Source organism: Melanotaenia boesemani, chromosome 1 (assembly GCF_017639745.1).
Source record: "Melanotaenia boesemani isolate fMelBoe1 chromosome 1, fMelBoe1.pri, whole genome shotgun sequence".
Lineage (NCBI taxonomy): Eukaryota > Metazoa > Chordata > Actinopteri > Atheriniformes > Melanotaeniidae > Melanotaenia > Melanotaenia boesemani.
Genome location: NC_055682.1, coordinates 39019172 through 39043184, shown reverse-complemented (window position 1 = coordinate 39043184; position 24013 = coordinate 39019172). Strand labels below are relative to the sequence as shown.

At 39.7% G+C, this 24013-nt stretch overlaps 1 protein-coding gene across 5 annotated transcripts in view; it reads left to right on the top strand.

Annotated features, from left to right (window-relative positions):
• znf536 (zinc finger protein 536) overlaps positions 1-24013 on the top strand; it is a 220013-nt gene that overhangs the window by 124826 nt on the left and 71174 nt on the right. For all 5 annotated transcript variants that reach the window (XM_041994189.1, XM_041994199.1, XM_041994209.1 and 2 more), the window contains one exon: positions 21779-21937. In XM_041994189.1, coding sequence (XP_041850123.1) covers positions 21779-21937 — 159 coding nt within the window. The remainder of the gene's footprint in view (positions 1-21778; positions 21938-24013) is intronic.

Genomic DNA, 24013 nt, shown 5'->3' with positions numbered 1-24013 from the left:
TTGTGAGGACAATAACCCCCTTGACTTTGGGGATTAAGACATGAAACCTTTGTGGATTAATTAGGTTCAGAGCTGAATTCATTTTGTCGCCATGGAAAGCAAAAAGACAAAGACGAAAGATGAGGATATGGGCTATAGGCTCTATTGTGAATTTGCTATTTGTCCAGATAGATATATTAAACACATATTTAAATCCTGCAACAGAATGGAACTACATGAGTTCACTGGGTTAAGAATTAGCAGGAGAAGTAACAGTAAGACAAACTATGGAATCACAGCACGCATTAGAGAGTCTTATACATCAGTGCTGACTTCAGACCAGGGTTTTGCAAGCATGGAAACAATGTTAGCCCTCTGAGCTTAACTTGTTGGCAAGGTTACACATGCAAATATGGTTTGCCGGACTATCTTCAATCCGCAATAGGCTGCAGCCTGAATCTGCACATTCATGCCCCTAGATCTACTCTTAAGCTTGTCACACATAATGTAGCAAGTCGCAGTCCTGACAATGCTGCAGGAATCACATTATCTCAGTTGTCTTGGTAACAAAGCAAAGTGTTTGTTTTCCAAGATGCAGTGCAATTGCAATTTAGACGGTTTACACCTATTGTGTTTGTGTATGTGTTTTTTTTTTTTTTTTTTTTTCCTTTTTCGTCAAGAGCATATGTTTAAATGTGTCTTTAGCTCACAAAAGAGGTTGTTTGTTAGACGTTTTGTTTACAAAATAACAAAGGTGTTTGTTCCACCAAGGGCATAACAGAAAATGTGTTAAAGTATTTTTCCTGTCATCCTGTACTTGTTGTAAATAAAAGCAACTGTTGTCTTATTAGAGTAACACTTTTTAAATGCGACAGCCTCAGGTAAAGCTCCCTTATGGACTGAGTGTTGAACATGTGCTTGATGAGATGTGTTCCTCACTTTCATTTACAGCTCCTCTAATAAACCCAAGTCTTGTCATCACCACATTCTTATCTTCATATTTTTGGATCTGCCCTGAAGTTAAGGGTGCCCAATGTCCCACAAAGTGAGCATATGTGTATGCTGATGATAAAGTTGTTTGAGCCAGTGAATGTGTTTCTTAGCATTTATGTGCTTCTTAAAGCGAGTATTCCCAAACTCCAGTTATACAGAAGTCTGGTTCTAGATATCCAGATCTACCTAAATCAGATGTTTTACTAAAGTTCTTTGTACTTTATTCAAGGATATTTGGATAGACTTTGGATGTGTTGAGAACATCACAAAGGCTACTTTTTCCTTCAAACTAGGTTAACAAGTTAAGAAGAAGGGGGAAAAAAAATACAAAGGCTTTCAAGCCTCGGCTCTCTGGAGGCTTCTGTGTAGCCACATTTAACCCCAGGGCCTGAATCCAGCTGCCAGGAGCTTGTGTCTTCCCTCCTGAGAACACAGGTTTATCCTGGGCTTTCACAGACTCACATTTTTCCCAGTGGTCCTCTCCATTCCTCCTATCCTCTGTCTTGAGACATAGAGCTAAGTCAGGGCTAAGCCACAAACCACCCTCATGGGAGGATGGATCGACCAAATGCCACCTTTCCTGGCAGGTCTCTCAGGTAGGGTTTGATTGTGCTGGTGAAGTACTCGCACAGCCAGAATTTCATATTAGACACAGAGATGAGGAGTGGATTTTCAGGACCAGGATAGGAAAGCCGTTTTGGCCAATCTTCCTTCTCAATATCACAATCTCATTTGCTTATGCTCTCTGTGTTTTTTGTCTCCCTCTTCACTCACCTCCCTTTCTTCCTGATCCTTGAGCCCAGCCTATACTTCTCATTCCTACCTGTTCTGCTGGTACTTGACAAGAGAGGATTTTGGCTTTTCTCCTCCCTGGCATTGCCTTTTTTCATCTTTCGAAGAGAAGGGCAAAAAGAGGATGAGGGATTGAAAGTTTGTGGAGGAAAGTTTTTGGAGGACGTTTCTGGATTATGTTCACAAGGCACAAGCTGCTCACAGTGAGAACATGGCACGTTGTCAATGAGATCTATTTCCATGACGATTATTTTTATACTCCAACAATCAGGGAGCCGACAGCACAGTACCACAGGAGGAAAAAAGAAGTACTTCTTCCAAATCGATACACACTCTGTAACATTTTAGCTGTAAATACTAACAATGCCATGAGGGAGAACATAATGACAAGATATCAGCCTTCTTTTCTGGTGTCACCAATTCCCATTCCAGCTCAACTAAATGTCCTGTTGAGTTGTCAAATGTAAGTGCACCAAACCTCAGGCTGCGTACATCTTCTAATCGGATGCTCTCAACTGTTCAGTGTTGCGGTAAATGCAACATCTGATGGCTTTCTGAAATCCAACGCGTTGGACAGGTGAGATGCTGCAGCGAGCATCACTTTTCTGATGTGAGTTAGCACCTTGTCACCCTTCCCCATCTGTAAGCTTTCAAGATTGTGTTCCATGTGTGCGTGTATGTGCGCTAACATGTTTCGTGGCATTATCAGAAGTCATTTGGAGTGGTTTTATGCACTGCTTGTTCAAGAACTGAAATGAAAACGCTTGTTCAAAAAAAGAAGAAAAATGGAACATTTGTGCAGTCTATCAAAAATATGGCAACTAAACAACAGATTTGGAATTCAGTGTCACTATTTGACTTGGTGTTTGGCACACTAAAACACAGTGCAGATTGAGAGACAGTGTCACAGGGAGACGGAAATGCCTTGCCTTCTTCATGTGCCATTTAGATTCCTTACATTTATGGATTTCATACATGTTTTTTTTTCTTTCATCCAAAACCTAAAAAGAACAAAAGTCACTTTCATATCCTGCTTTACACGGTCACTGATGACTGACAGCATCCGTCAGGTACACCGATACATTTCCATGCATGTACCACTCCTCTCCTAATATCTTGCGTGCTCAGTGGGCTGCTGGAGGGCTTTCCGCTAGACAGAAGGGCTCGGCTACAGAATGGGGTGCGAGCCAGGCATCTTGATGATTTTTTCGGGGAGCATCACCATCTCTCTGGAAGTGCCAAGTATGCACCAAGGCCATGCCATTCACCATAGAGAGTGTGTTATGGGGGCATCTTCCATCTCTTCCAGGCATCTCATAGCTTGTAACACAAAGATGAATCTTGTTGCCATATTAAAGAGGAATTTCGTGATTTCTGTAAGCAATAAAATTGTAATTCTGTGAAGCTGTAATGAATGCAGTGAAATGGTTGTCTAGTGAAACATTTTGTGAACTCGATTAGAGGTGCTAAACCATTTATTTGTGAAGTCTGTTATTGCAGACATAATTTCTGGTGACAACACAGTTTACCTAATTTTATTTATGTATTCCCTTGGTCAATGTTGCTTCTAAATGAATGGCAGTTTTTGTCTTGTGTTGGGGCTTTCTCGTTGCAGTAACTAATCAGTCTTTGCTATTTTCTTGAAAACTCTTCAGCACAATTAACACATTTTCTAAAGTTTTTGATTTTAAATGTTTTTTATTTGTTCCCTAGTTAATCAACCTGTGCAGCTCATGTAAAGCTTAATTCTTCTCTGTGTTCCTGTGTCTCTTCTTCTTCCCCCCTCTCCCCTAGTCTAAATTAACACCACATAACACTGATCGATGGATCCCTGCTAATAGTGTTAGATGTTTTGTTTTAAAATACCAGTGCCCAGCTGGTGACTCCTAGCTCTCATCTGTTTGTCTCTGTTGTACTGATCCCTGCTTTTCTTTCTTTGCTCTCCCTTCTCTGCTGCTCATTTTCTACCTCCATCCATCCATCCATCCATCTCTTCCTCCATCCTTACCCCATCCTTTTCTCCCTCTGCATCCCTGTGTGTTTGTTTTTCAGGTTTTTGTTCTTCTTTTTTATCCCAAGGGAGGGATGCGGAGAAAAAATTTGGCCCGAATCCTAGGTATCATATATCTGACCGTATTTCAAGCCCAAATGAAGCATGTTGAAAACATATAAAGTCCTTTTTTTCTCTCTCTTTAAAGGTCAGACATTAGTGCTGGTAAAAATTGATCTGTGGATTTATGAATTCAGCCTCGTTGTTGGGACTCCTTTGTAATGGAAGATTCAGTGGGGGAAGCTTAACATTGCATTGTTTTGCTTTGACAACGCAGCGACGAGAGCCCGTGCAGCTGTTCCCCATGCTCACAATGGCAGATTAATTAACACAATCATGTGGCGTTGGCTCAGGCTCAACAGCCAGGTCTGCTCAGGGATAGATAGGTAAATCCTATACATGCATTTCCAGACTACCACTGAACATCCTTGTGATGCTTTGCCATAACTAGACAGATTTGGTCATTGACTGGTCAGCTGTAGGAATAAAATTAACTTTGAATAGGAGGATCTTTTGCTAATTGCACTGATGTTAAAATTGTTTTGTGCAGGGTGAGTGTGAATACATTTCTGTTGATAAACTTCCATGCATTTCAAACCTTTCTATTTCTTCTCATGCAATTTAAATTAGTCAAATAGATGCAGAGAGGTAAAACGTTTCTTTGCAACCACGCAATTGTGTTTGCGTGTGCGTGTGTGTGCATATGCACATTTGTCTGTTGAAGTGACAATATGTCAGCAGACCTGTTCGTATTTACAGTACATGTTTCAGCCGTTGCATGTGTATGCGAATGTGCTAGACACCCTTGTCATCATCAGCCAGTCCACAAAGCTGCTGCCATTAGATGGAGCTGTTCTAATTAAGATTCAGCGGTTGACCTGTCCCTCTTACTTACTCTTACTCTTACTTCCCTGACATTTTAAACTGTCTATTATGCTGCTTGGCTTTCAGGTGCAATGCTGTGTAAATGGCAAGTCAAAAAATTATGTATCTTTTACATACAGTTATCTATCAGGGGCATGGAGGAGGTGCTGGGTGACAGATTGGGCCTGGTTTTTAAATTATTGCCGGGATCTGTGATCTTTCTCGATTGATCATATCATTCACTTGATGTCCTTGCTGTCAGTCTGTTAACACCTTCCTTTCTTCCTCATTTCTCACTTCTCCCCCCATTGTCACTCCTTTTTTTTCTTTTAGATATTTCATCACCTGCTACCACACACAAACACACACCTCTGCTCAATGTTTAGCATGAGCATGACCGCAGTTTGTCAATATTTTACCCTTGGCCCATCCCCTGTGTTGATATAATGATCACTTAACAGTCAAGAGTAAGGCGAGGAGGAAATTAGGGCGTCGGCAGCAGAGAGGACAACAACACTGAAGCAATTATGTTTCTTTCAGCCCAAGCATTCTCACGTTAATGAAATCCCTTATCGTTAGAGGAAGAGGAAGGTGGGGAGGGGAGGACAGGTGTACAAAATGTACGTTGTTCATTTATCTTATTCTCTGAAACGAACGGAAGGAGCAGTGAGAATAATGTAGAGATAAAGTCCAGGCAACAAGTGTGTGCAGTATTTCTTTTTCTTTTCTTTTTTTCTTATTGCTGGCCGTGCATTTTGCAGTGACAGATGAAGCAGTGAAAAGAGCAAAGAGTTGTGAGGCAGATGAATGAGAAGGGAGGAGGGGAAGGAAGATAGGAGGGCATGGTGTATCACAAGTTAGCATCTTCCTAAAGGACAAATCGAAGACACTCCCCATGCTAACATTTGAAGTATTTACCTTCCTGCAAAATGTCTGCCCTTTTCCTTTGTAGATGAGATCAGTCAGTCTTGGGAAGTCATAGAGATCCAAGAAAAGACCTCATGTCAAAATGGGAGTAATCAGGGCCTCTGTAATTAGCTTCTCTTGTACGGGCATTTTTAACCTAAATTCAAACCTATTGTAAGTGTATGTGTGTATCTGTGTGTATGTAAAAGCCCTCTCTGACTAGTTAAATTTATACTTTCACTGCATTTTCTTTCTTATCCAATGACAGGTTATCATATTCTCTCGGACAACTAAACTTTCCTTTTCCCTCCCTTTGATTTTCCAATGTCTCCAAACACACATGCCTCAATTTAATTTTCCTCTCAAGTTAATAACACACACACACACACACAAACACATATATACATGAATATTAGGGGAATTCAATGCGTTAAGTACAGTCAGTTTATTACAAAAAAATTACGCATTTAATCGCAACAAATCTAGAGACTTGTTCTTGTGTTATTGGAGACTTTTGGAGACTGACGAGAAAGCTGTATATTTTTCCTCTTCTCAATGAGCAGCGCTTCCTCAGGCCCCTCCCCGTCCATTAGCGCTCACAGCTGCAGTTGGAGCAGGAGACGTTTACCTCGGCTCCAGGACCAGACTGAAAATGAAATGCATAAAGCTGACACTGGCTGATCGTGCATTAAAGGTAGGATAGGAGATGTTTTCCAGGTGCATTTTTACTATATTGCTTAAAAACCCCTTCTCACCCCGATTGCAGCCAATTAATTAAATTTTCCAACACAAAAATATAGAAATTTTGTCACCTGTGGAACATACAGGACTAAAAAAAAAACCATCCAATCATTTTAACCTACCCGTTCTAAATGATAAGTCTATGAAACTCAACTACTATTTGTCCCTCCCCCCTCAACCCCTCTGTGCACGCCCCTTTTCAAGCTCTCAGAGGCTTGGAGCACTTGTAGAGACTACGAAGTTTTGCTAGCTTACGGCATCAAATTACGGTACACGATTTAACGTAAGGGACATTATGTCAGAAAAGGTGCTTATATCAAGTAAAAAATGCTAGTTATTCGTACTCTAAACAACTTGGGACTAGTTGCGGGCTGCATGACAAGTTGGTGCAGAAATCTGTTAGTGTGTGAGAGTTCAGACAAAAATTTGCAAATGTGTGAGGTGGACAGACCATGGCCGACTTCAGTCGCAGTATTTCAAACATGTTTGAATTTTTCCTGGTGAATCTGGTAGTGTGTGCGGTTTACCGACTCAACTAAAATACACACATCGCCATGAGGAAAATGCTTGTGAACCCTGAGGAACCAGCCTTGTATGTTTCTGTGCTGTGGAGGTGTGGCTTCGGTGAAGAAAGGGACTTTTGAATTGTGTATGTTCAAAATGTAGCTTGCTCAAACTGTTTTTCCAGGCTCTCCTACCTTTAATGCCTAAGTACTGAAAAATGTTGTAGACTCTTAAAGTGAGTTAAAGTTGGCACTTTAAATTTAGTTCTGTTCATTTTTGAGCAAAAATATTTTCTATTTCTTTTTCAACTGATTGGAATTGAGATGCAATTAAATGCATTTTTCAGACATTGCTAGAGCTTTATTTTACAATTTTAATGTCTGTGTTTGTTTCATTCAGTCATCCACTACAATCCATTTAAATTATAAAAAAAGTTGCTTTTTGGGGCAAATATTGTTATGAAAATAAACTGTGATTTATCAAGATTAATTCATTACAAGACCTGTAATTAATTAGATTACTTTTTTAATCAAGTCCCACACTTCAATATATATATATATATATATATATATATATATATATATGTATATATATATGATTTTAATGAAAACTCCCTTGCAAATCATGAAGGTAAATGAGTGTGTGCGATAACATACTGCTGTAGGACTGACAGAACCCAGTAATATATAAAAGCCTCTCACTTCTGGGACTCTTATCAGTAATTTATTCCATGCTGTAACCTTGGATTTTGGGGAATTTTTTCTTTGGTGTTTTTTTTTTTTTTTTGCACTGCTTTTCATTGCTTGTTTCATTCCGTCCACTTGCATGGTGCTAAAGGAAAAATCTAAGAAATCTTTAGTTAGTTCTCTGAGAAAAAAAGATGTTTTTACTACATAGAATTGTTATAAATTAGACATATATATTTCTTGCTGGTAAATCGATAAATGGTTCACGGTTTACCAAAGTCAGTGGGGAGTTATCCTTTCGGGGCCAGGAATAAAAAGACAGAAAAATCTGATGTACTTTATCAGATTGTGCTAGTTATCTAAAGATAAAAAAATCTGATTAACACATGTAGATCTATCCTGATTACTGTATTGTCTTTGTGCATATAAACCTGTATATCTGATTTTTTTCATTTTTACAATTGTGCATTTGCAAAAAATTTATCACATCTTGTCAAAGTCTTTCCTTAAAAAGATGGAAGCAACACAGTCACAATGTGAGCAAACTGATAAATGCCACACTTTGTTTCTACAAGTGCAGCATTCACTGCACTTCATGTCTGCAGGCTTATTAGCTCCCACTTTAGCAGCTAATGCTAAGACTGTGGGGCACCACCATGTACAAAGACCTGATGTTTTGAAAATAACAGGAAGTTTCATGACAGTGTACGTAAACACTCTAAAGTCTGATAATGGACCGGAAAAGGTACACCATGGTTTTCCAATACAGCATTTCAGAAGTTCATATAGATACATCAGATCTAATTAATACAGTTATCTGATCACTCCCAGTTCAAGGATTTCAGTGGTCATGTAAATGGGCTGAAAGATGACTGTGCTCCTCTATACTGCTGGTTTTTTTCAATTGACAAATATTTATTTTGAATACCTCCCTTTGACCTGGATCTTGATCCTACAGCCCATACTAGTACAAACAATATTATGCTGTGACAATGTATTAGACTTAAGCAGAAATTTAATTAATAGCATTTCAGAGTCAGTCTTGGTTTGTAAAAATCTATATATACAGTATTTACCACCAAATAGAAATGTTACTGACCATCTAACTTTTTAGTTTTTGCAATCTAACTGTGATATGAATCAACTAGTGGTTTGCTGTCCATCATTTTAATAAATTATGGGGGATTTTGCCAAACCATAACCACATGCTTGTAGGTGCTCTTTAGATCTGAGTTTCACTTTTTGCTTCAAATGGTTTGACTTAAATTCTTTGTATTTCTACAAGTTAGCTGCAGTTTTACTACACCCGTCAAGGCTGCAGCACATTAGGTAAAAATGTGTAAACCAATCCTGCTGCAAAACATAAAAATGGCTGCAGATGCCTCTTCAATATCTTACCCACACTACAAACCCTCCCCCACTTTACATTAAGCCTTCTGTTGATAAAGGCATTTTTATCTTTTTTCTCTAATAAGGCTCGGGCCATTAGGAACACAATTACCCCGCCCTCCGATATTCCTCCTGACCTTGGTTACAATGCACCCTGCACCTTTGTAGCATTTAAATCAGAATATTCACTAATCATAAAACAAATATCATTACTAAAGCTAACCCAACTTGGATTTATACAGATATATATTATTTAAAGTTTCTGTAGCATGCTTAGCTTTACTAAATCAACCACACCAACTTTAAAATGCTTAAAAAAATGTAGTAATTTACACTCCTGTACACTCATTCTCATGTCTCACTGGTACTCGGTTTTGAAAAATGCATAGTAAATTCTGATTGTCATAACTGCCATTAATGTCAAATTCAACAGATATAGCCGGTTTAAAAATTCCCCCTGCTGCTGCAATACCTTTGTAGTGATATCGTATACATTAATACAAACTGAATGAGGTCCCTTTGCCTTGTTAACTCCAACTATTAACAGTGTCGAGTTGCAATGACACTAATGTCAGCTTAAGGCTGCTATGCTAGGCTTCTTTCCATCACTCTTGTAAAATAGGGCTATCTGATTGAAAACAGATCTGGGGCATTTGGGGAGGGGGAGTGGGTTTGCCCTAGCTTGTTGGATTTAATGACCAATTTCCTCAGCTGCCTCATGCCACAAGTAGTTAAACGACAGTCAAGGTGCCCAGAGGTCCGATACCATAGGGCTGGGGGGAGTACAGAGTATACTAGCTGTAGAGACAGAGTGGGTAATTGAGAGCGACATACCCTAGCTACCAGGCAGCAAATCAAAGCCCATTTCCTCAGCAGGAAGTCAACTACCATCCACCATAGTCTCAAGTTAGATTTTCAGTCTATTTCTGGGGTTATTTTGTGATCAAGTGTTAGAAATCACTTCTCATGGCATAGTCATGCTTTTGATAGCAAGAGAAAAAGGGTTAACACTGTTTCCATCTAGTACAGAAAAAGCAAGCTACCTCATAATAGAGATTTGCAGCATTAACGCACACTACGATAAAACTGCTCGTCCTACAGTGGATACATCTCCATGTAAAATCTCCCTTCAAATGAAAATAACAAAGAAAAAAATTGAAACCCCATGTTGTTAAAGATATGTCAAAATATTTCAGACTTAAATCTTTTTTTTTTTTTTTTTTTTTTTTTAGAGCCAATTGATAACAAAAGACCACTTGACCTTCTCCACAAGTACACCAAAAGTGCTCAACGCCCAGAGGAGAAACCTAAAACAGCCACACCAAACTTTCCCCACTAAAAACTTTAGCACGCCCTGCACTATCAAGCTAATGATCAATTATTAATATCCACAATCCTCAGCCTTGATGTGACTGCTTGGATATAGAAAAGCAGGCAATTATGTGCTACTCTGTCTTTTGGGTTTTGGCTGCTTCCATCTCTGGCCTGTCTCTGCTACTTCATGTGTTGAGCTCCCCTATAAATATATAACAACTAGTTCCTCTAGCTCACTACAAGTTCTTATTGGGGCCCTCTCATTGCAGATATCCCGATCCAGATTAATTTGTAATTAGTCTTGAGTTGTTGAGCCTCTGAAAGATAAAGGATTCCAGCTCCCATTCTATTCGCCCCAAACACTGATGATCACTTAACAAGAACAAACGCTCTCTCACTTGATAAAAATAGCTTAAGCTTGGACTTATTTGTTTGCCGACAAATGCCAGACACATATGTCTGAATGGCTTGGGTTATGCTAGTGCAGAGAATAAATGAGTTGGTCTATAATAAAACTTGTCATTGTGTCTCCCTGCATTTTGTTTGTAAAAGGGAGGGAAATGCTTAACAATTCATCAGCTCAGAACAGGCAGCACACAACATCATTGTAAAAGCATAGAGAAAGATGCAAGAAAGGGAATTAAAGAGTTGTCTGTTTTAATTCTTTTCAGTGTGAGTTTCTTACCTGTGTACATACTTCTTTTAGGCTCACTATTAAATTACATACAAATAAAAAAAAACCCTCCAAAGGCAACAAAAGATAAATTAGAAGTCATAAGGCCTTTTTCAAGCAGCATATGTGTGTGGTTTAAGTGTTGAAAAATAACTAGATTTAAGTCATTTAAGAGGACAAGGGATGTGGGCAGGAGGGTGAGGGTGGGTTGGGCGGCTTCAGTCTATTAATAGTTGAATCATCAGTGCCTCAATGTTCCGAAATGGCAAATTGTTAGATCCCCAATGGTGATTATTACTTGCTGTCAATGACCTTCATAACAAATTAAAATTATGCGACTGGGACAGAGCGTGCTCTTTAATAGGCAGTATGCATGGGATTGTGTGTGTGTGTGCATGTTACTTTGTGCATACAAATGTGTGTGTGTTTTGCATGTGGATAGCTGGTGAGTGAGGACCTCTAGCATTCAAACCCTCCCCATGTGTTTGCTTAAAAAAAGAGGCTTACTTTCTTTCACATATTCTCAGAGTGCATCGTTGTCTCTGGTGGCCGTTGTCTTGTGTCCAAATGAGTATGTCGGCTCAGTCCCAGTCTAGATCCTCAGGCATGGCCCCTGTTTTAAGATGACAAGAAAGCCACTAATATAATAATTTTTTTAATGGCATTTGATTGAAAATATACAAACTTTGACATCCATCCCTTTTCTACAGCTGTTTAATTCCCATTCCAGGTCATGGAGTAGCCTATATTCCAGTTGGGTACAACCTGGACAGGTCACCTCTTCAACACTAAAATTCAGAATCAACTGAGGATCTAGAGTGAACATGCAAATTCCACACAGAAACAAGTCTCTACAGGAATTTGCAGTGTTGTGTGTGCAACTATTAGATTTAGACTTTAGACTTTATTGTCCTCGAGGAGCACACCTATGGACTCCATGTGGCAATTATCACCAAAAGCAGACAATTTTGAATACAGAACAAAACACGACAATAATTAACTGAGCAGAAAATATTTAAGAAAGGGTAAATTCAGCCAATCGTTGCTAATTTGACATGTCCTTGTAATTTTGTCCAATCATCTCTACTTAAATGCAGCTTGGATAAATCCTCCACATTACCTGATACACATATGACATCATCTTTACTTCTGAGTTTCTGATTATTAATGTGCAGGTGTGTGTGAGAGAAATGTGTAACATCTCCTCTCTAACATCACTGCAAAGCACCGTGCATGACACTTCCTCAGTTCAGCAAGGTGCAAGAACAAAATTACATAATTGTTTTCTTCTCATGGGGCTCCAACAAGTATTGTGTGACTGGTGGGACATTTCAGGTGGGCGTGGTTATCACGTCTGCATTTCCGCTGATGCAAGGTTAAATGGAGAGTTTTAATGAACCGGTGATAAGAAGTACAAAAATACATACAACACATGTGGCATTTAAATACATGGACACCGCTGCACACACAACCTCACCCTGCCATGGACGGTGTTAAATATAAACATTAAATATAAAATAACCGCAGTTTACTGGAGTTGTTCATTGCACATACAAACACAGACATCCCCGCCCTGTTGTGGACAAAGTTTCTCATGGATTGACCGGACCAAAACAAACAAACTTTTTGTTCTTGTTCGTGCGGCCTCAAGAACAAGAACAATGTTATTGCTTCTTGCGGTCTATGTAGCAAACTTAATAAAAAAGATTTCCATGTGTTGACCATGAAAATGAAGGTAAACTTTTTCATGCGGCATCCAGCGTTGGGGTAGAAGACAAACAAAAGTTGCCAAAACATAAAAATTCATCCACAGCAAAACACTGACAGAGAATGTCTGAAATACACGAAGAGATGAGATAAATGACCATAATGAGTCTGCATGTCCATAACTGTTGTAAAAGCAGAAAGAATCAGACTACATATAGATTTTACATTTTGCCTTCAAACACACTCTGCCAAATACTGAAATACTCTACCAGTGTGCTTGTTTCAATTCAACAATGTTGGAATATAAATAATTATATTTGAAGTAACGTTCAGGTGTTTTTAATGGAAATAACACTAAACCTCACACCAACTTGTTGCAACTTTTTACAAAAGTTGCCAAAAATTCAGGCATATTTGGTCACAACAATCACAAAGAAGAGCCTGACAGGACTAAGACCCCAGCCCAGGTTTGAACCAGGAAACTTCTTGCTGTGAGGTGATAGTGCTAACCACCATATCTCTGTGCAGCCCAGGAGTCTACACTTATACAATAAATAAACACACAAAGAGTGAGCCAGATGCTTTCCATTTCATATAAACTTCCCAAAATGTTTCTTTCTCTTTTTTACACTCTGCATGCTTGGCTGATGTGCTTACAGCACAGTTTATATTTTACTATAAACTAATGTTTTATTCCCTCAGAAAAGTCTGCATATATGCACCTACATGGAGGGTTACATAAAGGCTTCAAAAAGTTTGCATTACAGCTCAGAGTGGAACCGCCATGTGCCCTCACACACTTATCAGGAGCATGCTTCAAACACCATGAGTTTGTGAGTGTGAAGATCAGGCCATTCATACTGGTGTTTGCAGCTACAGTATAAATCTTTTTATTTCATTTTCTGAGACACTGGACAAGCTCATAGAAGAGGAAAACAGGACACGTCCTTGGTCTCAGGATTTACTGGCGCACCAGGCTAGAGCCTGTCTGACTTACACACAAACACACCCACAGTATGTATGCATGATGTGACGCAGGTTTACCCATCATAGACCCCTCCCAAAGAGACCTTGTTAAGTGTTCTTCCTTTGTGGTAATATATGTCTTTAAGTTTGCATTTATGCTCCTAAGCTATCGATCACTGTAGCTACATTCCTCACCAGATAATTACTCCAGCTTTATATGCATCCTTAATGAGGTTTAATTGATTCATTTTCATCGATGGAGAATATCACCACTAATGGCTGCGGTGTGCAGAGCATTGATGCCATGTACAGTATAGACTCTGACCAGTGCCAGATGGATTGAGGGTGGGATAAAAGTGGTGGTACTGTAGCTGAGTTTGATGATTGGCCTATTGTGCTTGCTGTTGATTTAGCATGCTCTGGAATGAATAGGAAATCAAAGGTGGCTTAGGGACGAGCTCTGCTTTATCCAACTTTAAAGAGACAGGGTAGTTCTCATATTGAGGTTCCTATCTATACTTTATATTACATACTGTACATACATTTCATACATCTGTCCTACCTTATTTTATTTCATATATTCTCATTTAATGTGTAATAATTCTGTTTTTTTTCTCAGTACTTTCCTTTCCTTTCCTTTCCTTTCCTTTCCTTTCCTTGCATTGCTCTATCAATAAGATCCAGCGGTATCCTGTGAGGCTGCAACCTAGTCATCCTTCACTAATGGTAACCACACCACTTCCTGCCAACACAGACTGAGAAGGGACATGATGAATTTACACCCTGATTATTATAGCATTACACACAAAAACACACACACACAAATGTTGGCAAGTGTGTGTATATACCAACACACAGACAAACACATTAGTAAATGCTTTTGTCTTCATGTCCTAAAAGACACCTACTTCTGTTCCCATCTGCCTTTTTTGTTCTCTCATGCATACATGCAAACAGTGGTGGACACCCCCAACACACACATACAAATACACACAAGGGCTCAAACACTCAGAGACCCTTAAGCATCATCCACTGCCTCTCAACGGGGCTATGATCACCCTGCTAGAATGATAAAGTTAGTAAGACATCAGTGCTCCCTCAGACGTTTTTATGTGCATGGATGTGTGACTGTGAATGTGTGTGTATGTCTTTTTCCAATGCTCTTTGAAGCCTGAAACAGACTTGAGTAGGGGGGAAAACAAAGGTGGGCCAGTGCCAGGGAGAAACTTATGGCACCATTCCTTTTCTCCTAGCTGGGCAGAGGCATAGCCTTTACTGAGGGAGAGAGCCACCTTCTGTCAGTTTGGGGGGAGGTGGTGGTGGGGGAAGGTGGGTGGAAAGAGAAGTGGCAAAAGAGGAATGAAGACAGGAAAAATATCCTAAACATAACAATAAAAAAAAAAAAACACTCCCTTAAAGATCTTCCAGGTTTGGTTTGTTGAGAAATTCCATATTTTCTTAAAGGTGTTTTTGAAGCATTTAGACTAACTGAGCTCCGTTCCTGAGTTTTTTTTTTTTTTTTTTTTTTAGAGCAGTAAAAGTGCCAAACCACTTCAGTGTAATCCTAAACAGTCTTAACGCTACCCTTTCATTACCCACATTAAAAGAACTATCTCTTGTCCTTCAGCTCCCCCCCATTCTCTCTCTTCTTTCTTCTCCTCTGCAACTCCAGTCTTCGTGCGGGTGTTCACTAATAAATATAAATGTTTGTGATTAGCATCTCTGCAGCACAGGTGCATGTTTGTTGCGAGGGGAGGCTTGTTCATTAATTTTCAGCCATGAAAAGTGCAGTGCGCCATGAACGTAGAGTCCAAATCGCACACACTGATAAATGAACGCACAGATTGTTAATGTACCATTGTAAGGCTGCTGCCTCCACCAGCTTTGAAAAAAAGGAGGGCCTGCTGCCAAAAGCAGGGCTGAGCGCACACACACCGGCATGAACACACAATCTGAGAGGTGTGGCAGGACCCTGTTCAGAGGTCTAGATTAAACTAAAGAGAGCCTTAGAATCGGTGTGTTTCTATCCTTATAGCCACGTTTTATTTTGATTATATAGAAAAGGCAGAAAAGACACCCCCTGCTGCGAGGCCTCTGGCTTCAGTTGTCTAAATAGATTTGGTGGAATCAGTATCTGCTGGTAATGACAAAACTACAAACCTCCTGTAAGCCTGTGTTGGCTTATTTCGCTCTACAGATTCAATTGTAAAAAGGTGAATTTGTTTCTTTCTGTCATAACAATCCTGCTTTGGAAAAAAAAAAAACATAAAGCTCAAAGATTTCTTTATACACTCATCAGAATGGTTCTAATTGTGGATTCATATGTGGATTAACCCCGTTCTCCACTGCTCTGTCTTTGTTGCTGCTTTCGCTTGGGTGTGAACATATGTGTATTATCAAAATTACCAAATACTGTATATTTTAATTAGATAATGCATTCTAAATCTAGAACTGATCCTCAATATGTTGTTTTTGAGATACAGTCACAACTGCAACATTCACAAGAGAAGAGAGAAATACTGTGGAAGAGTAAACAAAGAGAAAATAAATAAAATCTGCCTGAAAATGGGTTGTTTTTCAGGAGCTGAAAAAATGTTTTATTAGGGGACCGCTGAACACCTGCCTTAAAATGTCGTTTCAACATCTCCCGAATGCCATTTTGCTTAATTGACTTGGAAATGGCCCAAATGTATTGCTGAATGCGGTCTAATTAATATTAATAATAAATGCCATTATTAACATCAAAGAACATCTGGTGCCCCTGTTTACCCCACCGCCTTATATGTAACACATTCTGCTGCTGTTTTAATCTCACAAACATTGCAGGGGTAAACAAAAACTTGCATTTATCTTTATTTTTTATTTTTACTTCTTTTTTTTTTTTTGGCTGCCGCATTTAAGTTGGTCTTTGGTCTAATTTCTGCTTCTCTGCAGGGTCAGCACTAAAACAAGTCTGAGGTTAGAAAAAATTCAGAGCACAAATGCTCTTTTTTTTGCACCCCTCCTCCTTCTTCTGCTCGTTCTTTTTGGAGGAGACCCGGTTGTTCTAATACCTCAGAGACTTCTGTAATCCCTGGCGTATTCCCACAGAGAAAATAAAATAAAATAATAATAATTAAAAAAAAATAGAATAAAGTAATGCTTCTGCCCATTAAGAGCGCCCAGCATTAGGACTTTCTGGATGCCCATAAATCACAGGCCAAATAACTTTAATCTAAAATTTCATTTAGTAGTCCTTGTCAGGTAGTAAAAGGAGGGGGATAATGCAGTGGTGTTTAATGATAATTGGTGTTTGGTTAATAAATTCTGCAAGTTCAGATTACGTTCTAGCAGTGGCTGGAATGCTAGCATCAGCAGTGTAACTAAACCTCAAATTGATTAACTCGCATGAACCAGACGCTCACAAAGATGGCAACGGTCCAAATCAAAAAAAGAATGAAGGGAAGGGGGTGCTGGGAGGTGTGTGTGTGTGTGTGTGAGAGAGAGAGAGAGAGAGGGAGCACAAGCAAGCATCAGGCCGGATGGTGTTGTGTTGCTCTGGTGTAAGGAAATCAAGTCCCCCCGGGCGCATTTTTAAAAGCCTAATGCCTTTCAAATGATGTCATCACGTTTTACTCTTTCTCTCTCCTCTACCACCCTCCCTCTCACCCAATCTCTCTTAATATCGTTCCCCTTTTCAAACTGTTTCTGCCACCCCCCCCCCCCCCCCCGTCCTAGCCCTCCAGCCCCCACTAACACACACACAATCGTCCTCTCTCCAATCAGTTATTTGGCTACAGGGAGAGGCGATGGGCTTCGACAGGAGTCACGTGACACATTAGAATAATGGCCAAGCAAAAAGCAAAACATCTTGTGTTTTTATGACTGATGTGCTTTTTACCCCCTAGTTTTATTTCCTGAAAGTGATATCATACTAATCAAAACCACAGACCGTTCAGAGTGCAAAGTGTGATTGAAAGAGCACCATTAACGAACTGGCAGCTCCCCCCCCGTCCGTTGGCCCCCACCAGCCTGAACCCCTGGCACCATAAATGCACACACACTTGCTTTGCTGGTTATTTTTACTGTTGTTGATTTTCTTTTTTTTTCTTTTTTTTTGTCTTCCATTAATGGGCGCTGGGTGTGGTCGCCAGGCAGCGTGCGCTCTCCCATGGGTGCTCACAAGAAGACTGACACACATGCACACATGAAGATCCATATCAATTTGTAGATTTGTCACAGTTGTTGAGGCTGCCTAGGTGGTGTATCCCCTCGATGGCGATGCCTTGGTTGTTGCAAGATTCTGGTGACGTGCAGTCAGAAGGGAGTGAGGTGTCTTACACACACACACACACACACACACACTTAGACACGCATTTGCACTCTAGCACACAGTTAGTCAGAGGGGAAGTGTGCGTACATGAGTGTGAGTGCAGCAGACAGCAGGCAGAATGACTGATACTCAGCCTGCCTCCCAGATGGCCTGCTCAACTCTGCTCCAATCTGATCTCAGAGCCTTTGTTCTGGCATGTTCCATTACGCTGCCGTGACACTAGTAAAGGCAGAGGGGAGAGGAGCTGGTCTCAGATCAGATACAACTGAATTATACATGTATTTTTTTCCCCCTCTGTGATACTCTTGTACCAGCACATTCACAGTTCTGTGTTTGTCATGTTTTTTCCTGGGTTAGAGGCAGGCGATGGGCTCAGAGACAATACAGAAAAACTGGTTGAATGCTTGAGCTGGATGGGAGAGTTTGGCTAAAGTAAAAGTAGGTTCAATATCTTATTAAAAGCTATCTTTCAGTCATTGTAGTCTCTGAAATTTGCAAAATATTTAGAAGTGCGAGAGAAAAAGGATGTAAAACCGTAACTTTTTAAATACCAAATATAAGATCACACACGCACACAGACACACACACACACACACACACACACACACACACACACACACACACACACACACACATCTATCTATCTATCAATCTATCTATCTATCTATCTATCTATCTATATATATACTGTATACACATATTTATACATATAAATATCCTTGTTTTCTTTTTATTACCTGATTTAACTGTAGTTTTTTTATATATATAAATGAATGAACAAATAGATAAATGGATTAATTAAACTTAAATAAACAAACAAACAAATAACTAAACACATAAAAATAAATAAATAAATAAATAAATGTAGTAGGAAGGGGCAAACCCGAGATTCATGTCACTTTTTTTCTCCCTTTCAACCCCAAACTGCAGTAGTTCAAACAGAAGTAGAACCAGAAGAAAGGTAGATGAGTGTGAGGTACTCCAATCTTTTTCGGTGCTGTGTGAGGGAGTAATATCAGATGGCCTTTACCAGCTTGTACATAAAAAAGCCAAAGACTCACCTGTGACAGTCACTTTAATGTTGTGTCTCCTACAACAAATCTTTGCATAAAAAAAGAGAAGACGGGAAGTGGAAATCAATACTCGGAGGATAGTTACAGCTGAGTGTCAACAGGCAGCTCAAGACTCTCTCCCCACATCACTCACACCCCCCTGTGTGAACGGTGATGCCTAATATACAATGTGACCTTCAAAATGTCATAAATGTGTTGTGCAATAAAGTGTCAATATTTGTGGTTATATGGAGCAGGATGACTTTTACAGTAATTGGAACAGCCGCATTAAAGCTACGGATCAGTCAACTGATTAAAGACATGCATGCTGGACACTCAGCCAGTGCCCAGGAATGATGTGCATTTTGCTGCCACGTGCACATGCGCATACAATCATATTGCATAGTTACACACTTGCGAGAAGAGCAAGTAAAGCGCACCCAAAGTTGTGTTTTGCTTATCCTTACGTTGTGTACTATCTGTGTGTTTGTGCCTGGTAACGTGTGAAGCCCATTTATTATTGAAGGGCTGTTATATGCCAGGAGAGCACACTCTCATCCTCTCAGTAGTGTGTCTTCCTCTTACAGGAGCACTATTAACCCTGACACACAAGGACATGTCTGTCTGTGTGTTTGAGAGAGAGAGAGAGAGAGAGAGAGTGTTTGTGTGTGTGTGTGTGTGTGTGTGTTTGAAGTGTTTGTCCTGCTTCTAATCTGTGTTTTGGATTTTTTAATTTTAGTCCCATCTGGGGTGGGCAGGTGGGCCAGTGTCTGTTACATGATGCTGTGAGTCTTTGCCAGAAAGGGATCTGTACAGTAGACCACTCAAAATATGTTTATGAGCAGGCGACTTTGGCGACAGTATGGTGCAGTCCTGGACCAAGTACTGGGGGAATTGTAATTTCTTTTCAATTTATTTATTTAATTATTTCCTATTAAAGAACATATCAGAAAGGTATTCAGATAAAAATCAAAAACAAAATGTGGGACTGCAGTTGGTGTTCTGAATTGATATTTTAATCAAACTGTATGTTAAACACAAAACCTTTTTGTTGTACTTTTAGTTCTTCATTTTAACATCCAAGCAAATTCTAGTTGTTGCCATTGAATTATAATCTTGGACCACCAACCCTCGGTCCCAATTTCTATAATGGCCAGCCGCGCTTGCTGTAAGATTTAAACCAAGATGTCCAGTTCATCATCTACTTTTAAACCCCCTCTTTCTCCTCCTGTTATTCCTGCTGCAGAATTAAACTGCAGCTGTATAACCCAAGTAGAGGCAGCTGGTATTTCGTGTCTGTGTATTGTCATATTTACATTTAGGTTGCCTTTCAGTTTCAGTTGTGATAAATAGCCTTCAGCCTGGTAGCAGCGTTGCTGGATGGAGTTGTGTGTTTAGTGTCAGTGTTGAAGAGGACTTGCTGACTTGGGTCTTTCCATTCTGTAAACCTTATTTAACTCTGCAACACAGGAGAGGGGACCGGGGTGGGGAGCCATACAAAAGATTTGGCATCTGTTAAAAAATTGTGTGCCACAGTTGTCTAAGTGGATTGCTCGATTTTCATTCTTTTTTTTTTTTTTCTTTCATTCTGGCTTTGTCCATTTCTTCCTATACACATGTTAAATCATGTGCCTGATTGAAAAATAAATGCTATGTTTTTAATATATGTGCACCCAGTGGGTCATGCCAAGCAAGTTCAGTGTCCCTGTTGCTCATGAACACAATGTTCAGTAATATTTCTGCTGAACCAAAACATATTGTATGATTGAACTTTAGGAGAGTTGCAGCCGTCCCACAAATAAAGAAGAAAAAAGAAAGAAAGATGAAGCAAGAGAGAGAGAGAAAACCACAATTAAAGAAATAATACTTTGCTCTGAAATCTGTAAATCTCTCCTGACAGTTCTGTGCTGTGTGGGTAGATGTTGAACCTCCTGCACAGTGACGTTCATCAAAACCTACTGGAACTCGTTCAGATATTTCTAATTTTACAGCTTCAAGATACAAGTCATGTATCTGTTGTATATTCATTTTTGTTTTTGTTTTTTTACTTTTTCAACTTAACTGCCTCTCAGCTTTTAAATGTGACACATCACAGGCTCTTAAGCATCAGTACAACAAGGCCAGCGTGTGCAATCTGACGGTGACACTTTCACCTCGGATTATGCTGCTGTCAACACATTCCCAGGTTGTCGTCACTCATTTTTAGATTCATATTTGGAGGGTGATTGTGTTGATAACAGACTGCTGTTGCACTAAACTGTGCATCATCGTTTTTTGGCATGCAAAGGAAGTGGCGGAGGGCTGGGTCAAAACTGTTATCACCCTATCATATCTCCGACAGCTACCTGTCAAAATCAGGTCGCAGGAAGAGATGCAAGGATATCCTGCGATGCTGACAAAGCCAAATCTCTCTCTCTCTTTCTTTTCTTCTTGCTTTCTGTCTGTCTTGTTTTCCATTGTTAATTTTCCCTGTGATCCAGCATATGCTTAATAGGAATGATGATTATAGCAGGGATAAAAAAAGAAAAACACAGGCGGTGGTGGTGTTGAGGGTGTGTGTGCTTGAGTTAACGGGGGTTGTGTCTCAGAGCCATAGTGCTCCTGCAAAATCTGAAAAGCTTATGAACTGTCAGCGTTCTGTCAGTGAAGAAAATAGCTTGGCCCATGAACCCATTTGATGCATTTCACTTTGTACTGAGTTTGCACATTGAGCACAGAAAAGGAGGAACAATAAGAGACAGACAGCGGGCAAGGGAAAAAAAAGTGTTATGTTCAGATGTTTAGAGGGCTGGTTTGAAGCGGCACTCAACATGCTTTCCATTTGTCTTTGCTTCCTTGTGTTGTCTCCAGATGTTGGGGAGGACTCGGGGAAGGCAGCAGGGAGTATTCAGCCGCCTCCGACCCAAGTTCGTGAGCGATGTCTAGGCTCATCTTCCAAGGATTGTCCCTACTGCGGCAAGTCCTTCCGCACGTCCCATCATCTCAAAGTCCACCTGCGGATACACACAGGTCAGTATCTGTGCTGTCACACACCCTGCTCAGGAAAAATGAGAAACATTCATTCTACTTCAAACAAAATTTACTTTACAACTTGTGCTTCATTTCTTCTGGGTTAGACTGACATATTGGTTTCTAAATACTGGCCTAATTACATATCGGGATCAGTCTTGTGATATGATGGATATGAGGTAGATAAATCATTCACTTGCTTTGTAAATGAGAATATTGGAGAAAGAAAGAATCGAAGAAAGAATGAAACAAAAAGAATCTAAAAAACCCTTTTTTAAAAACTAGAATCATGCATTTTTGATCACATTTTTTAAATGTCCTGAATTAAAGCAGTATCATTTAAAGCCAGTGATCCCAGCTCAACAGTTCCACAAACTGCTATTGTCACCTTAGAAATAATCTTGTTCAGTACACAAACTGTAATCCTCTGTGCAGTCTTATCAGCCATTGGATTGGAACACATTTTCTTCAAATTGACATAAATCCAAATTGAAAAAGCTTTTCACGAGTAGGAATATGTGCTTCCTAACTGTGTCCCTCATTTAGGCTTAAGGCCATTGTTATTCTGTTTTTTCCAAATCATCATTTCATTGAGCTCTAATTAACACAACAAGGGTTCAGTGTCCTCCAATGACATCACTCAGAGGGCAATTTCACACTCTCTAACCCTCAATAACTTTCAAGGCAAAACAAAGCTGGTCTGTCTGCAATTTAGGGATATGCGTGAGATGGTGTACCCAATAGTTTAGTTTTATTTATCAGTCATCCGTCCTATCAGAGCTCCGTACTGTCTATCCACACATCTCATCAACCTGGACTAGGAGAATGTTGGGATAGCCCATCCATTGGTTGTTGCTGGGAGGTCTCCCATGAGACTAATGAGCTGGACCATGGACAGTAGCAGGGTTTTAGCCCTCTGCACGGTCCGAACACCCCACTGAATATCCAGGTTGGGCTATACAGAGTTCAACTTACACCAAGGACATCCACTGGTGTTTCCGATGTGGAATAAGAGAACTGGGATCTCTGAACGCTGTGTTCTTGATGTGGTGGAGAACTTTCATTAAACGGCCCATATTAGGCAAAATTAACTTTCTAAATGTTTTCTAACAGTCATATGTGTCCTCGTAGCCTGTGTAGGAGACCCAGAAATGAGAAAATTCTGTCTCATCTCTCACTTGCTCCACTTTTTAGCAAATGTGTGCTCAAACAGGTGTGTCTGAGATCTTTCCCTTTGTGATTTCATGAAGGGAAATAACCACTACCCCCAGTAGTGGATCCTGTCATTGACCTGCCCCCCTGGCTAGCTGAGCCTGCCCTCTGAAATCAAAGACTGGGGGCCAGTGAAAGCCATATTTTCTCCCAGAGAGGGGCATGGACAGGTCATACACAGTTAAAGGTTCAGACACAGAAACAGCCTGTTCTGAGTGGAGCTCACTAGAGCCACTTTTAGAATGGCTGAAATTAATGACCAGGGCTGAATTTGGGGTAACACACTTTGAAAACAATGTTGTTTGACCTTGTTTTATGGAATAGTTGAAAAAATGTATAATATGGGACCTTTAATGCTATTTTGGAGCATTCAGTTTAGTTACTTGGTAAAGATAAACCTGAAATATGTGAAGTAAAGTTATGATTATAAAACACAAAGATGGATGTGCTACAGTTCAGGTTTGGAAACACACCAATCTGGTATGATGTCACTGAACATTAACAATATAAATTTGATGCAGCTGAACTTTCCTGTATGGATGTGATAGAGATTAAATAAAGAAGTAAAAATACTTTAATATTCCTAGGAGGACATTAAGCATGATATTTTAAATAATATTTCATTTTATTTAATTTATTATTAAATGAATTCATCTCTTTATGTCTTTGGTTTGGACATTTCTTTTAAAAACAGAGAAAATAAAGATGATTGGTGTTATTATTTCTCAGTTGACTCGAATGATTTATGAAACACTGAAATTTGGATTGGGAATATTTTTGCTGATTAAGCGCAGGATCTTTATGGCCTGTTTGCATGTGCTTAGCTGAATATTTGCCAGAGAAGAAATGAGTGACCTACATTTG